The sequence below is a fragment of the Ptychodera flava genome, chromosome 14 (assembly GCF_041260155.1).
Source record: "Ptychodera flava strain L36383 chromosome 14, AS_Pfla_20210202, whole genome shotgun sequence".
Classification (NCBI taxonomy): domain Eukaryota; kingdom Metazoa; phylum Hemichordata; class Enteropneusta; family Ptychoderidae; genus Ptychodera; species Ptychodera flava.
The window spans coordinates 10,672,368-10,687,134 of record NC_091941.1 but is presented as its reverse complement, the minus strand read 5'-3'; the positions used below and the strand labels follow the sequence as shown (position 1 = coordinate 10,687,134).

The 14,767-nt window shown below is 36.9% G+C and overlaps 1 protein-coding gene across 13 annotated transcripts in view; it reads right to left on the bottom strand.

Moving 5' to 3' along the window:
• Positions 1 to 1,565: 1,565 nt before the first annotated feature.
• The window catches only part of LOC139149301 (phosphofurin acidic cluster sorting protein 1-like), a 77,294-nt gene continuing 64,092 nt past the window's right edge, over positions 1,566 to 14,767 (bottom strand). For all 13 annotated transcript variants that reach the window (XM_070720986.1, XM_070720988.1, XM_070720990.1 and 10 more), the window contains 3 exons: positions 7,141 to 7,400; positions 6,354 to 6,461; positions 1,566 to 5,221 (listed from right to left, as the gene is read on the bottom strand). In XM_070720986.1, the coding sequence (XP_070577087.1) occupies positions 5,100 to 5,221; positions 6,354 to 6,461; positions 7,141 to 7,400 (490 nt within the window). In that variant the 3' untranslated portion in view covers positions 1,566 to 5,099. The remainder of the gene's footprint in view (positions 5,222 to 6,353; positions 6,462 to 7,140; positions 7,401 to 14,767) is intronic.

The window sequence follows — 14,767 nt, the reverse complement described above, 5'->3', positions numbered from 1 at the left end:
GATACAGAAGAGAGAATGATACAGAAATTGTGTGGAAAAAAATTAGAACTAAAGGTTATGTCATTTATGTATATTGAAACTTTGAATATTGCTTTGGTGGCTGAAAAATCCGAACTTCCCCACGGCGCTGTGACGCAAAAATGACGTAAGAACCCACAAGTACCCGGATGGCCTGCGGTCGAGAATTGGTATAAATGTTAAGTCATTGGAGGTGTGTATTGTCGACAAACATTTTTGCCAACCTCTTTGTACATGGTCATATGTATCTTTTGAGGTTCTACATTAAAAGTACTTCTTTTTTAAAGACTGGTGTTTTTTTTGTTAAGAAGGGAAAGCTACCCCAGTGTGTTTAATTTACCAAATCTGATATCTTGTATTGCTCGAGTGTGGACGATTTTTTATCATAATAGCTGTGGCACATGCAAAGGGTCTCTGCCCTCTATGGAACTTCTATTGGAATTCCAAGGCTTACAGAACACGAAATTATCCATTCCAAACCACAGTGTGCCTCTAGTAAAGAATTATTTCTCAAAAAATTTACAGCCCAAGGCCCTTGTTAATGCAGCTTTAAATATTTGGAGTGTCCTTCATGTTATGAATCATTACCATATTGGCAATATTCCTTACATGACCACCAGAGTTGGACATTTTAGTGACAAAGCTGCCAACTTCAGAAAATATGAATCTTTTTGACTTTCATGATTCATGAGGATTGACATGTTTTCGCTGTCTGTAACTTGAAAAATATGACCTAAAATATTTCGATGACAGAAATTTTGATTTTTGTCAGTAAATAATTTCACTGTCAAATACACATTCAATCACTGTAAAATACACATTCAATGTTGTTACACCAAGACTGATTGCACTCCTCAGTAAAATGAGAAAGTAAATTTTTACTGAAGTTCTGCAAAATATGAAATCTGGGTACACAATGTATGTGGAAGATAGATTCTGCATGTCACACATACATTATTCTCCCACATGAAGACATGGTACATTGCACAATGGCATACACAGCAGTAATGAAATTGGATGACAGAGAATAAAATTTTGAATTCTGCAAGAATACAACCATTTTATGAGACAACACAAATAAACAAAGGTGACTTTCCAGGCATCTTGCTTTCATCAATGTTTTGGGTTCTCTTCATATTGATATGGATGTTGTCAAGATGCCTGTACTTTGAATCAGCAGTCATGTCACTTGGCATGATTTTATGAAATCAGAGCACCAATCAGCTGCCATGTTACATGTTAAGGGACATTAGAACACCAATCAGCTGTCATGTTACATGTTAAGTGAAGATTTATCAGCAACACTGATTCATTCTCAAAAGTTCTCTCTCACTGACAAGGGTGACATAGATTAGTAGATACTACTAAATTGAAAACTGCTCATGGCAAATTTAACAGTGAATTCCCACTATGGAACATGATTACAGGGAAGAGGATGTAAAACAGATTCTGCTTGGATGGGCAAGGTGCTCCATGAAAAGAATCTCCCCCCCCCCCCCCCCCCCCCCCCCCCCCCCCCCAAGAATAACACACAAGACACAGGACAGTCTAGCTGAATGCCATTTCTGACTTTTATTTCTGGTTGAACTGATCCGTTAACATTTCTGCCTCACCTTTGAACAGTGTTGCAGTTCTGTTAAACCCATGGCAGCATAAGTAGTATTATGAAATAGCACAATAACAAGATTTTTTTTTCAAGACATTAAATTTCCTCTTTAAAAGGGACCATTCATGCACTTTTATGTGTATTGCCGTTCTAGTCTAACTTCATAATATCAATACCAAATATAATATACAAAATAGGACTTTTCTCCATGTTTTTTTTTTCAGTTGTATAAGAAAAAAGAATTACTTTCTCTTTTGTGCTAAATGACAACATTATGAGGTACTGGAAAGTTGAACACTTAGAAGAATGAAACGGAGTTGATTGAAAAATAATAAATATGGCAAACCAACTGGCAGACATTGAAAAAAGACAAAGCACTGTTTGAAATGCAATAATGCTTAGAAAAGAAAAGAAAATATGGTAAAATCTTACATCAGAATTCACTAATACTGTAAATGTTGTGGCCATTTATTGACAAGCTATTATTTTCTGCGGTGTTTATGAGTTGTCTGTGTGTCGCCTTGTTTGTCTAGTGTGACTTTCATGATGAGTAGCCATTACAAGATACTTTATATTTTATAAAACTTTTAAAGAGAAGGATAGAATAATTACATAATTATAATTTGAAATTAATATATAATGCTGGGATAAACAGGTATATTTACAATGTAAAAGAGTCTACTAATATTGTATTCCACGTCCCCTTCCAAACATTGAAAAATACATGAGCCAAATGTAATGTAACTCAATTGGTAGAGCAACATCGGGGAGCTCTCTTTCCCATTTTTTTGGAGTAAGATTTTGGTTAACATAAGAGAATAACCATGGTGTAGTTCATTTAACGATTCTCTGATAAAAGTTTTCTGATAAAACAAGTAAGGTTTGTTTCAGTGAACATCTCTGAAGTTGGTGAAAATTTTGCATAGCAGGGTTTATCAAACCATTGCTTTTGTGGTGGTTTCTGTCTCAGCTCTCAAATTCAAAATATCAAAGTGGCTGTTTAATGTTAAAATTTGACGGATTGTGACCGAGGGACTTGTCGCTTTTGTGTAGCACAACTGTGAGGTTCCTGACCCATAATATTTCAACTGGCGCATTTATGACTGCCTCAGTTTACAATAATAAACTCTGATAGAAAAAAAAATATACACAAAATGCAAAGAATATGAACAAGCCTCTTTTTTGACTGACTGCACATATTACACGTACAATATCTACAAAAGTGTGAGTTCAAGAGTTGAGCAGCATTGTAAAACCTGTAAGATTGCACCCTTTTGTCAAACACTTGGCTTATTAAAAACACAATAACCGTGATATTCTACACTTCAAATTGCCACCTTATGCTTTGCACATTACAGACAAGTCTGCAAAACTTTACTGGACAAAACATGACAGTACGTATCCAAGATAACTACACACCCAGGAACAGTTTACAAATAGAACATGTTTTTGTCCCCTACCCCCTCTATTGTCAAGGTTAAAGGACATCATACTGGATACAAAACAAAACAAAACAAGAAAACATTGTTTTTAAACAAAGTTTATACATAGCAATTTCAAAAAAATTAAAAATTGTTGGCTCGTAATACCGATTGACCAAGCAGTTGGCAAAATTGCAGTGTGTTGGAGACCAGCTATGCTGACCTAATATCATACAGCCATTTCATTTCTAAACAGATAATCATTCTTTGAGAATATTTCATTAGTCTTCTCTCTTTTGTGGAATGAAAATACTGCTTCAGAGAAAGCTTACTCATTTTCAAATGTTTTTCAACACTGAATTTGGCATGAACCATTTTTTTGCACTGAAAAAACTCCTTTCCACTCAACATGTGCTAGACTATGATAACAGACTTCAAAACCTTGGTATTATTTTAAATCCAAGCTTGGCAAATACACTGGTGTCAATATTTAATCTGTCCACCCCTAATTTCCTGTAAACCGGTCCACAAACACCATTGATAACAATGACTTTGGGTCAAACCATGGTGGTGAAAGGGTTAATGTTTTGACTACCAGCAAAATGTAATTTTGGTTACAAAAGAACGTATTAAAACCTGAAAAAAGGTGTTCAAAAAGATAATGGAGATTATTATGTATGTCCCTGGTTGTTACAGACGATGCTTATTCCTATGGAAAATTTAATTTGGAAGATATCTTCAGCACAGTGATACTGGAGCTCAATGGAACTACTTTGACTGGGCTATGCCAATTTCTGTGGATCTGTTGGAAACTGCTGACTCAGCATGAAAGTACGGCAAATTAAAGGAAAACCGTTTACCAAAATATGCTATTTCAAAGTAGCTCGAGCAAGTTATTGTTCAGCCATCAGTATTTTGGACTATTCTAATTGTACTCTTATTCTTAACCTATTTCAAAATGTTCTACAAATCAACTACCATGAACCCTTTGTGTCATCAGTGACTTTTTTCAATTTCTTGCACCCTCTAAAAGTTGCACCATGGCCCCTGAAATATTTTCACAAACCTGCTTGGCGACTTTGGACTATTAACAGAGCAGCTTTACACAATGAAACAAATTGAATCATAAGTTTATTTTTCATGGGAATTGCAAAATTCTGTTGGTAGGAGTTGTCTGTAACCGTGCATGTTCTAATTCAACATACCTATTCCGCCAAGTAAAAAACAAACAAACAATATTTGGCACTTTGGCACATTCTCGTCCTTACTAAACTAATTTTGATTTTGGAGGTAATGAGCCAACCAGACTCAAAATACAGTGAGAAATTATCATTATTTTGTGCTTCATTTGAAGATTTCAAAGGAGTTGAATTTTTTTAAATTTCACTCACGCAATAACCAATGAAGGTGGGAAAACTTGGCAGTATTCTGTGAAATTCCATGAAGAAACTAATTTTTTTTTGCAATTTGGCTAATAAAGGTCTATTCATTTGTGTCTGGAACATACCAGATAGACATGAAAATTATTGTATAAGCAAGCGCATGGCATACTCTCTTTAATCATTCCGTTTTCAAAGCCTGGGCTTGTTACTATGGAAATGTGTTGAAGATCTGTTGTTTCGAAAAATCTTTAATACTGAGCCTGTAATTTTATCCTCTGCAACAAAATACCATTGCAATTTCCCGTTTACATTGTAACTTACATTGAGTACGCTGTACAGTACTATATTTCATCTTTCAGACCATGTAACATAATAGTTGAGTAGAATTGTGGTGGTGCCTCCCGGCAACCAGTGTACATCACCTAGCCTTACGGTACATCGTGAGGCAAATAAATTGACTTGCCCTCAAAAAGGAACGTGGCTTCACAGCTCATTAACCGCCTCTGCTTCAACACGTCAACATGTTGCAAAACTTGTCTCTTCGGATCATGTGCCAATCATGTGGCTCAGACGACCAATGACAATTCGCGAGTCGTCATTGTTCAAAGCACCTTGATCGGGAAGACATTCAAAGTTTTTTTTTTCTCTGATTGCTCTGAGCTTGGAGTATTTTCAGTGTGGCATTTCATGGCTGTGTGCGAACATCAGGAGAGGAAAGTGTTTGATATGAGTTGACCACTGGGCAGAGATCTGGAAGAATTTAACGCTGGGCCACTCCATTCCATCGATGTTCACTGAAAGAGCAAAACAACCAAACACGACATAAAGTGGAGCCAAACTTTGGATTAGTCATTTATTTGACATTGATGCTGTCATGTTACAGAATTCTTGACCAACTCCAGGATTGAAAAGTCGCTATTGCAAGTTATGGAGTAGCTGACTGACATCGATTAGAACATATAGTCATGTCTGACAGGATATTCATGCTACAGTGGCTGATGTAGTTAGCCCTTTGAATGCCAAAGTCAGTTTTTCTCGTCTTTATAAAATATACCCAAGTCATTTTTATACAGATTTTGACAAAATTTTGATAAAAAACTTTAGCCAGTGAAATTTTATATCTTTTTGGTCCAAAATTATCAAAAAATTACAGAAAAATTTACAAAAATCGATAAAATGTTGCACTAAAATTTTGGTGGGAAAAAATTACAGGACTCAAAGGGTTAAGTCTTCAAATATGTATGTTTGACTATATCTATGCAAGCAATATGATTAAATTCAGACAGCACAGTAAAGAGTCACTCAATTCAGTCTCTTTGCCTTGCATTTGAATTCAAACCACACTTTGCTAGCGTTTGCCTCTGACAGGACAGCAAATTTTACTGAGGGTCAGTAACAGTTGCAAAGCTTTACGTAAAAAGGGTTTATTGTATTTTACTACTGGCAACGATATTGACTTGAAAGTATTAACACCCTTTACCAAAAAGCAGAGTCTGTGACTTTCAGTCAACTTTGAAGGGTAACTTTGAGAAGACCTGAAGTCTACGGTAAGCTGCACACAACAACTGTGTCAGTGAGAACTTTAACCAATTTCAGGATAACACATGATTTTACAGATCACAAGTTATTCACTTTAATACACCAATTTAGACATTTCGCATTTTCAACTAAAATGAATTATAAAAGTCTTGTTTGGATATCCTATCAAAATAATAACTCAAATACCAATTACAACTGATTCCTGTTACTGAGCGGTAATTCTATTTTCACATAAATTATCTATGTCTACAATCACCTTTGACACACGACCTAATCAACCTCAATAAATTACACTGATTCTGGAAGCAACATGAGAGGTGAATTATTGAAATAAATTGATACAAAAAATCACACAGAACCAACATATGATATGCAGCTGAAATTTACCTTTGAGTGGATTGGTATGGCTCTTGCACATACAAATCAATCGGTTGATGCCATCGACAACTTGACTTTTTGATTCCGTCTCCTTGGGTCTCTTGCCAATTCTCATGACTGTGTAGGATAAAAAAACCAGAATGATATACTTATCAAAATGAACAATTCATATCATTAACAAAAAAAATTCCAGCATATTTATTAGCACATACGTCATCAAATGATTAAAACAATGATAAGCTATACAGTTTCCTAACAATTTTCATTATTTTCAGTTTCATATTTTTTGTGTAGTTTCTTTTCTCCTCGGTATAGTATATTGAAGAAATACATCATGCCATGCTTTGTACAATATGCATTGTTAAGTTGACAAATAAATTCTAATCTGAACTGAATTCAGTTGTCAATGACAACACTGGGCAGAACACACCTATAGTCTAAATTGACAAGTTAAACATAAGACATTTCTACATGATCTTGGGAGTAGTTTGTTTAGAAAGAGAATATGAATTATGGAAAGGGAATGGAAATGCATCTGATGGAACTGGAACAAAGTACAATGCTGAGATAAAAAAGTGCTGACAAGAACACAGACAAGTCATTTTTTTGTTATACGCGATAAAAAATTTACTCAAAAGGCATGAGATATGGAAATGAAGATAACAAGGCAGAGATATCAGCTGAGTCTATGCCCCTAGTAAACAGCATGATTCAGAAAAATACTATAGAAATATTGTTCCTTTGTCAAAAACAATGGCACAACACTGGTGTAGGCAAAAACTGACAAATGACTCACTTTTCTTGTTTTTCTCCTTGGTTACAACAACAAGTGAAAGAGTTGAGGTCAAGGTTGAATCTCCAGAGCTGGGCAGACGACAGATATTCAGCGACCTGAACGTGGTCTTCAGGGAACATTTCATGCTGTTGTCCTTGAACTTGCTGCTGCTGCTACTGCTGCCTCCCGGCGTTGTCACGTTGGTCCAGTATTCAACTTGTAAATCCATGAGTTCAGAGGCAGTGTTAGTACTGCTGCTACTGGCCGGAACTGAGATAGGACTGCAAAATTCAAGAGGGCTTATTCTTAATGACTTCATTGATCCGTCATTAAATATGCAAAATTAATATTCGTCAGGGAATTTTGACTTAGATCTTTGGAAACGGCTCTTACAGGAACTGGGAAATCAGGATTCTACTCCACCTACGTCATGATTGGGAAATCAGCATTTTAGTCAACCTATGTTGCGATTGAAACAAGAAGGCACATATCAAAGGAGCTGAATTCAAGCTGAAGTAATAAAGATGGGTGCCAAAAGACAAAATTTGGCCTAATTTCTGAGGGCACTAGCAGATGACGCACAAAGTATGCTATGTATGGTAACAAATCTAGGATCACAGTCACAATCAGCACTATCCAAAACATTAATGGCCAGCACTGGATATGTCCCCTCCTCCCCCATTAAGATTATTACTATTTACTTATCAACGAAGACATATAAACTAAAAAAGTAATGCTTGTGACATGATGTAACGCAACATGTTTGCAAACTGAAGCTATAACTTTGTTTGATGAAAAAAATAGAACACGTACAAATATATGCAATATATTTCCCTGATGAATTTAATAAGTCATTGGATGTTGCACATGAAACAAAAATAAGACAGATAAGACTCTTTCTATCAGGGATTGCTTGCCGGTAAATCGTGTTTATGATAAATTTCAAAATTCGCTTTATGGTTTAAAATTTATCTATACACATAAGGAAAACTGAGAAAAATCTGAAACCAAATTTAGTTGAAAGCACTAGGATGAAAAAAAGATGTGCTGAGACTATTGTGAATATTTCCAACTCACAGCAAAGGCTTCACAGTGATATAACAATAAAGAATGAAAAACGACTGAGCAAATGGGGTGAGTTTCAAAAGAGGTCATTCAACCCTTGAGGGCTTGATATAATGATATCACTGATCTGACTGTGGGTTGGTGAAATTGCATAAATTGAGTAAGTCATTTTGAATTCTCAGAAATTTCCTAATGTGACGTCAAGCATGCTGCAAAAATAAATCCTGATTCCCGAAATGAAAACTATCAATTGTCAAAAACGACTATGTAAATTGTTCTGTGACTCTATGGAAAATTATGTAATGGCCGCAGAAAGAACAAACATATACACTGGCAGAGAGAAACAGAGACACAAATTCATGGAGAGAGACACGGAAATGGAGCGACACAAACAGATACTGAGAAATAGACAGAAAGAAAACCACTCACAGAGAGACAGACATACAGAAAGACACAAACAGGCTCACTAACTGTGAGACAAACACAGACACACACTTACACACAGTGATCGGGGACTGCACATCCACCAAATGAAAACTGCAGTTAATCAACATTACAACTCTGCACAGATCCTTTTGCTAATACCGGTACATTGAATCGCCACATAAGTCAATATAAATTGACAAATCAAATGAGTCCAGTAATTTGCTTGCAATATTATAAGACAGCATAATCAACGCTCAGACTATCTGATATTAACTCCCCCAGGTGAATCGTTTCACAAAATGAATTTCTAGGAGATTGGCACTGAGTATTTGATATTCTCATGTAACTGGATATCAGTCTGCAGCAGAACAGACAAACAGTCTCACATGTCATAAGCAGAGTTTAAAAAAAATCCCCACTCTCTGCCAATCAAGGATCTGACTGGAACAAGCTAGAAAAAAGCTTGCTTGAAGCACAGTCCTTCCATCCCTCTGCTTATAAGATTTTGTGCTGGTACCTAGCATGGTTAATCTCTGTTGCTTCTTTAGTTTCCTCTATTAAAATGTGCTGTCTTTAAGTGAAGTCAACGTCATACTTGGTTTATGTCATGTTGCTTTACAACTTCAAATCACTGGCAACTGATTATTTTGCGTGGTTGCAAGGACACACTGGTTCTCATTTATGAGTCGCAGTCTTTGCAAATTATTTTTGTAAATTTGGTGTTATTTGAGAAATAAGTCGTATCACACCATCATACACTGTATCTAAACCCAGTGAAATGATTAAAATGTACAGAAATCATAACGTGTGTGTGTGTGGGAACCTCAGGGTTCACTGTTCTCTTGTATCACAATTCTATTGTTATGTAGGTCATTTCCCCACACTCATCATGACCTGAGTTCAATCAGTCTAGAACATTCCCAAGGTCACTGCCCTTGATGACCTCACAACCTTGAATTCAATTAGTCATGTTTGGAATGTTCTGGAAAGTTGATTAGTTGTGTAAGGGAGATAATTTTAGAACAGTAATTAGCATGTCAATAAAAGTTCTAGATTTTCTTACATGCCTTTATAAAAGGGACGTGCACAGCTTCCAGTCAGACTTTTGGGATCGTGTCTCTTGTGTGTTACTAAACTCCAGCAGTAGTCATTCTCAGACTTTTCAAGACCTTCACTGTCAACGCTGGATTTATACTGTGGACTTTGTGCAGCTTCAAGCCTGCAAGCCAAAGGACTGTTCATTCATCCGACTGACTGTTACAACTCTGAGACTGGAGCTCTGCCGTCCCAGCTGAGATAAGTAGTCTGTACACTTTTAAAGCTTGTACTCTATCCCTGACTTAGCAATTAGTTTTATTTTCGTAATAAATTTTGTTTAAACGTTAACTGCTGAGTTCACCCTTTTTGTTCGTTTTCTCTGCACGTAACAAAATTGGGGGCTCGTCCGGGAGCGAATATTTTGAGCCGTTTGACAACATTTTGACAGCTTTTAAAACTACTGTATACTGTGAACTCAGCGAAATTTAATCATGGCGGAATTTAAACCAGACGAATTTATGGATGACCTTGATCAGGACACATTTAATTCCCTCAGAAAAGACAACCTCATAGCACTGGCAAATTTCCTTAAAGTAGAAGTTAAAAGATCTATGCGCAAGAGGGAAATACAGTACCGTATTGCCAAACATCTGGTTGATTTAGGCCAATTTGAGGAATCCACCCTGAAAGATTATGAGCCCGAGTCTACCTCTGAACTCAGAAAATTAGAATTAGAATTGCAGACAAATTGGAGATCAAGAAACTAGAATTACAAATGGAAAAAGAGAGACAGGCATTAGAAAAAGAAAAAATACAATGCAATTAGAAATGGAAGAAAGACAGAGAGAGAAAGATAGGCAGGAAAGATTAGAAATGAAACGTTTGGAGCTTGGACAGTCAGGAAAATTCTTCCCTTCGGACAGTTTGACATTACTAAGCATTTCAGGTTAGTTCCCCCTTTCCAAGAAAAGGATGTTGACAAATATTTTCTCCATTTTGAGAAAATTGCTCAGAGTCTGAATTGGCCTAAGGAGTCCTGGTCTATGCTTTTGCAGAGTGCTTTGGTGGGTAAAGCCAGAGAAATTTACATTCAGTTGTCAGTAGAGCAGGCTTCAGATTATGATTCTGTGAAGGAATTAATTCTCAAGGGCTATGAATTGGTGCCTGAAGCTTACCGTCAGAAATTTAGGGATTGTGAGAAGGTAAAAGATCAAACTTATGTTGAATTTGCTCGAACAAAAGAACAACTGTTTGATCGTTGGTGTTCTTCTGAAAAGGTTAGTCAGAATTATGACAAATTACGACAACTTGTTTTGATTGAGGAATTTAAAAGGTGCATCCGGAGTGACATCAAGACGTTTATCAATGAACAAAGGCAGATACATTAGAGGTTGCTGCACGTTTGGCCGATGATTATTCATTGACCCACAAATCTTCATTTCTCAGCAAACCATCCCAGTCCTTTTCATACAGAAACAATGCAGGTAAATTTAACTCCTCCTTTTCATCCAAGAATTTTTCAAAGGACAGTAGAAAATCAAATGACAACAGTTCACAGAGTTCAAGTAACACTTCCACATCATCAAATCCAAGTCTCAATCTCCTTCTGACAAACAGTTCGGTACACTTTCTTGTAATTATTGTAAGAAAGACGGCCATTTAATGTCAGAGTGTTTCAAATTGAAAAGAAAACGTGAAGGTCAAAGTGGTCAAAGTGGATCTAAGCCAACCGGCTTTATTTCTTCATCAACTCAATTAGAGTCTAATAATGTGTGCAACACATTTTCTGAGGTTAAACCCCTCTCATCCCCAATTAATGAGGTCAAGGTCAATTCTTCTCAAGATAGCATTATGGGTATTTTCGAACCATTTATTCATGATGGTTTTATATCACTTTCTAGTGATTTCTCTTCCGCTACCCCTGTCAAAATTTAAGAGATACCGGGGCTTCCCAGTCTCTTTTGTTGGCAGATACCCTGCCGTTTTCTGAAAAGTCATTTTCAGGTTCTAAAGTTCTTATTAAGGGGGTAGATTGTAATGACTACATTCCTGTTCCTCTCCATAATGTCTATTTGTCTTCGGACTTTGTTTCTGGACCTGTGGCTTTAGGTATTAGGCCTTTTTTGCCTTTTGAAGGGATTCACCTTCTTCTTGGAAACGACCTTGCTGGGGACAAGGTCATTACTAATCCACTTGTGACTGATAATCCTAGTTTAGATCAAAATCCAGAGCCAATAGAGGAAGACATTCCCGGCCTTTTCCCATCATGTGCCATTACTCGAGCCATGTCAAAGAAAACTTCTGAGAATCAAAATACTCTCAAAAATAATGTCACAGATGTTGACTTAAATGACACCTTCCTCAGTCAGGTGTTTGACACGGATCATTCCGTTATCCCTCGTGGATTTGAAACTTCCAGTAAAACTTCTGCTGACCAAAGTCAGACATTTTCTATATCAAATCTCATTGCAGAACAACACAAAGACCCAGATATTTTGTCTTTGTTTGACAGGGTAGATGATGAAGGTAAAACTTCAGATAGCTCTGTTTCCTATTATACAAAGTCTGGTATTCTCATGCGTAAATGGAGACCTCCAGATGTTTTGGTTGATGACGATTGGGCTATAAAACATCAAATTGTGGTTCCAAAGCCCTATCGTGCTGAAATATTGCGCCTGGCCCATGAAACGCCCTGGGCTGGTCACTTAGGAGTCAGGAAAACTTATCACAAAATTCTCAGTCACTTTTATTGGCCTAATCTCAGGCAGGATGTAGCACATTTCTGTAAAACTTGTCACACATGTCAAATGGTAGGAAAGCCAATCAGACCATTCCAAAGGCCCCTTTACAGCCAATTCCTGCATTTCAAGAACCATTTAGTAGGATACTAATAGACTGTGTTGGGCCCCTACCAAAAACAAGATCAGGAAATGAGTATATGTTGACAATTATGTGTACATCAACCTCGGTTCCCAGAAGCCATACCACTGAGAAACATAAAGACAAAGACTATAGTGAGAGCTTTAGTCAAATTTTTCACTTTATTTGGCCTCCCTAAATGTGTCCAGTCCGATCAAGGCTCCAACTTTATGTCTGGTATTTTTCAACAAGTAATGGATCAGCTAGGCATTAAACAGTATAGGTCATCCGCCTATCATCCAGAAAGTCAGGGTGCTCTTGAGCGATTTCATCAAACTTTGAAAAACATGATTAGGACCTACTGTTTGACACAGAGAAGCAGTGGGATGAAGGAATTCATTTTTTGCTCTTTGCTGTTAGAGAGTCAATTCAAGAGTCTCTTGGTTTTAGCCCATTTGAGCTTGTATTTGGACACACAGTCCGTGGCCCACTTAAGCTCGTTAAAGAGAAATTCCTATCAGACGATGATGATTGTCTGAATATTTTGCAATATGTCTCAGATTTTCGTACAAAGCTCTCTAAAGCATGTGAATTAGCCAGAGAAAATCTTGAGTCATCTCAGCAGTCAATGAAAACCAAATATGATAAAAACACCTCAAAACGGAAGTTTGAACCAGGTCAAAAAGTTCTTGTTCTACTTCCAATTCCTGGCAAACCACTCCATGCTCGTTACTTTGGGCCATACCTAATTGATAAGAAATTGAGTGATTTAAATTACATCATAATAACACCTGACAGGCGAAAACAAAAACAGCTATGTCACATAAATATGCTTAAGCCATATTTGGATAGGGATAATCCTACTATAACTCAGCCTGTCAGTGCAGTCAGTTCAAGCCATTATGAAGATAGTGATACTGAAACTGACTTGAGTGAAAATACTCTAAACTCAAAGCTGGGCTCGGTCAAGCTTCAGAACTCAGAAATCCTGGAGAAGCTGGAGTCTACAAAGTTGGCACACCTCCAGCCAGGACAACAACAACAGGTGAAAGAACTGCTCCACGAATATAAACACCTGTTTCAAGATGTTCCAACGAGGACGAACGTCATCTATCACGACGTTGATGTTGGGGACAGTAAGCCTGTAAAACAACATCCATACAGACTGAATCCAACAAAAGCGAAATATCTCCAGGAAGAAGTCAATACCTGCTGGACAATGACTTTATTGAACCCAGTAAAAGTAACTGGACTTTGCCATGCATACTTTATGCCAAGTTCAGTGCCATTTCAAGTTTTCCAATACCAAATTGCAAGAGGATAGTCATGGTGTAGATCATCCTGTTTGCTATTTTTCACGCAAATTTAACAAATCCCAGAGAAACTACTCTACAATTGAAAAAGAGTGGTTTATCTTTGATATTAGCTTTACAGCATTTTGAAGTTTATGTTACTTCTTCAAATCAGCCAATAGTGGTTTATATTGATCACAACCCTCTTGTTTTTCTGCAGAAATTTAAAGGCAAAAATCAGAGATTGCTAAGATGGAGTTTAATGTTACAGGAGTTTAATCTTGACATTAGACATATCAAAGGCTGAGACAATTTAATTGCAGACTGTCTCTCTCGTATTTAGAACTTATTGTTGTTCACACTTTTAAGATTACATTTGTAAAAGAAAGATTTTTCTTTGAAAAATTTTCTTTTTTTGAAGAGGGGGTGTGTTATGTAGGTCATTTCCCCCACACTCATCATGACCTGAGTTCAATCAGTCTAGAACATTCCAAGGTCACTGCCCTTGATGACCTCACAACCTTGAATTCAATTAGTCATGTTTGGAATGTTCTGGAAAGTTGATTAGTTGTGTAAGGGAGATAATTTTAGAACAGTAATTAGCATGTCAATAAAAGGTTCTAGATTGTTCTTACATGCCTTTATAAAAGGGACGTGCACAGCTTCCAGTCAGACTTTTGGGATCGTGTCTCTTGTGTGTTACTAAACTCCAGCAGTAGTCATTCTCAAGACTTTTCAAGACCTTCACTGTCAACGCTGGATTTATACTGTGGACTTTGTGCAGTTTCAAGCCTGCAAGCCAAAGGACTGTTCATTCATCCGACTGACTGTTACAACTCTGAGACTGGAGCTCTGCCGTCCCAGCTGAGATAAGTAGTCTGTAACACTTTTAAAGCTTGTACTCTATCCCTGACTTAGCAATTAGTTTTATTTTCGTAATAAATTTTGTTTAAACGTTAACTGCTGAG